At 29.9% G+C, this 2,500-nt stretch overlaps 1 protein-coding gene across 1 annotated transcript in view; it reads left to right on the forward strand.

The window, feature by feature from the left end:
• Window positions 1–1,461: 1,461 nt before the first annotated feature.
• LOC119608597 (putative sodium-coupled neutral amino acid transporter 11) overlaps window positions 1,462–2,500 on the forward strand; it is a gene marked incomplete at its 5' end in the record, with an annotated part of 18,796 nt that continues 17,757 nt past the window's right edge. Inside the window, one exon of the mRNA XM_037963062.1 lies at window positions 1,462–1,532. Within this exon, the coding sequence (XP_037818990.1) occupies window positions 1,462–1,532 (71 nt within the window). The remainder of the gene's footprint in view (window positions 1,533–2,500) is intronic.

A 2,500-nucleotide genomic window follows, 5' to 3' on the forward strand; every position in this document is an offset into this window, starting at 1 on the left:
AGTTAGTAGTTAGTTAGTTAGTTAGTTAGTTAGTTAGTAGTTAGTTAGTTAGTTAGTAGTTAGTTAGTTAGTTAGTTAGTTAGTTAGTAGTTAGTAGTTAGTTAGTTAGTAGTAGTTAGTTAGTTAGTTAGTTAGTTAGTTAGTTAGTTAGTTAGTTAGTTAGTTAGTTAGTTAGTTAGTTAGTTAGTTAGTTAGTAGTAGTTAGTAGTTAGTTAGTTAGTAGTTAGTTAGTTAGTTAGTAGTTAGTTAGTTAGTTAGTTAGTTAGTTAGTTAGTTAGTTAGATAGTTAGTTCTTCAGTTCGCTAGTTAGTTCGTTGGTTTGTTACTTAGTTGGTTGGCTTGCTAGAGTGTTCGTTCTTTGAATTTGGAAAATTCTTCATCACTGTTCCGAAAGCTACAAATATGAATTTTATTTATTAAATGCTTAAAAGTAAGTACTTACATATACACTTATTTCCAAGTCATTAATAGACTCCTTCACAGTAAGTTATTGGGAAAGCACAACTCATTAACATCGTTTACAAGGCCCTTCTCTTACTTACTATGTTCACTTCAAAACCTTCACTTTTCCGTTATAATAAAATATTTGTTTCATTAAGTGCTCCTTAAGAGAATTCTTCCTAAAGTCGTACACCAACAACCAAAAGTAAAATGCCTCAAAATCTGTTGAATTTTACTGTGTAACTTTCACTTAAAGCTTCTTGAAGTTAAGGAAAAAAGCATAAGTTTTTTTTTTGATGTTTTCTTCTTTACTTTTATTGAAACAAAAAAAAAAAAAAGGAAATAAAAAAGTGAACGAAAACTTATTTATGTGTGAAGTATATGGTCCCTACGTGGGTGTTAACATTTCAAGGTGTTTTTTATTGAAGATTTGTAAAACTGTAAAAATGTGTTAATTGCGGCGTTCTTTTTTACGGCCAGAATGTGTGTTGAGGCGCGTGTTTTATTAACTCATAACCACCCCACCATATGCCCCCACAGGTCCTTGCACAGCATATTTCGAGCGTGTATTTAGTAGTTGAGTTGAGTTCAGCAAATACTTACATACTTGACGACCAACAACATTAAATGTCTACTTTTTAGACTACTTTTTTCCTGAGATTTAAATTAAGTGAATTTTAGAGAGGATGGGGAGAATTACAGTGAAAGCGTATGTAAATGAGACTGTAGAGTCCTTTAAATGTTTTACTATTGTCATAGAGAATATATTGTGAAGTAGCTGTGAGGACAAAAAAAAATATATAGGAAGTTGATATGCAAATATAAAAAAAAATGAAAATAAACCATAGATACTTATGCATCAAGCATTTTAGTTGGATTAAGATTTTGTTGCAAACTGCAAGTCATTTGAATTTTATCATCTAGTAGTTTTTTATATTCTACAGTTTTCAGTATTTTTATTGTATGTGCTTTTTTTTCAACACGTTTGTATAATGTTTTTTTGTTTTCCTTTTCAAATAGTACGGATACTGCGGAATCTTGGAAATTTGCAAATTCTGATGTCATACCAGCTACAGGCATTATGGTATTTGGTGAGTATAAAAACAAGGTTAAATATTTAATGCTCTTACACATACTGATGTACATACATACTATTTACATACATAACTACACCTGTGGATAGAAAATGAATGAATATAAAACCGATAACATTTATTTTCTGAGTAATGTAGACGGTATGTAGCAGTCATTAAAAAGTAAGTTGTTGTTATAGAGATTCGTGATGGAATCCCACACATTTATTAAAAGTTCACTAGACAATTTCCCGTCCAATCAAGAATAATTGACTGACAATAGAATGGGATGATGGAAACCCTACCAATTGGACACTCCTCTCACGTGGCCGCGTAGATACGTTACCCAATGATATTTGCACCTTTAACCAATATTCTCAAATCGTTTAAAGATAACAGCTGCTTGGCTGTGAAAGGCGCCTCGTATCTTACATGCGATACGTTCGAAGGAATGTCTAGTAATATTTCCTCCCTTTTTGGTGTCGGTTATAAAAAGTGTGTAATGTTCCCTATTAAAATAAACTTTTAAAACAATTGAAATTAATTTTCTATCCACATGTGTAATACGGACTTAAACAAACACACACATCCATTTGAACACCTCTACAGGTAAACCAAATATTTATGTGAGTGTAATAAAAATAACACAAACTTTTCATTGAGTAAACCTAGTCAGAGGAAGAAGTAATAAAACGAGTTTTTTTTTATCTATCATAGATTTTGAAAAGCGTTGTTAGATTTATTTAGACAAAATGTTTGTTTTATTTCTTTATTATTTTTTTCGTTCTTCAAGATAAACGAAGACATTATAAAGACATTTACTGTGAAATTTAGAACTTATGATAAAATTTTTAGTTGCAAAAGTTAATTAGCATACTTAAACAAGTTTCTGTTTTGTTTTATTTTATTTAATTCAAATATAATTTACGCTAGAAAAATAATTTTAAACAAACATTATGTAAATTGGTTTTAAGTTTAAAAAATAT

Source organism: Lucilia sericata, unplaced genomic scaffold (genome assembly GCF_015586225.1).
Source record: "Lucilia sericata isolate MDLA Ls3-8-SP2 unplaced genomic scaffold, ASM1558622v1 Contig000854F_arrow, whole genome shotgun sequence".
Classification (NCBI taxonomy): Eukaryota; Metazoa; Arthropoda; class Insecta; order Diptera; family Calliphoridae; genus Lucilia; species Lucilia sericata.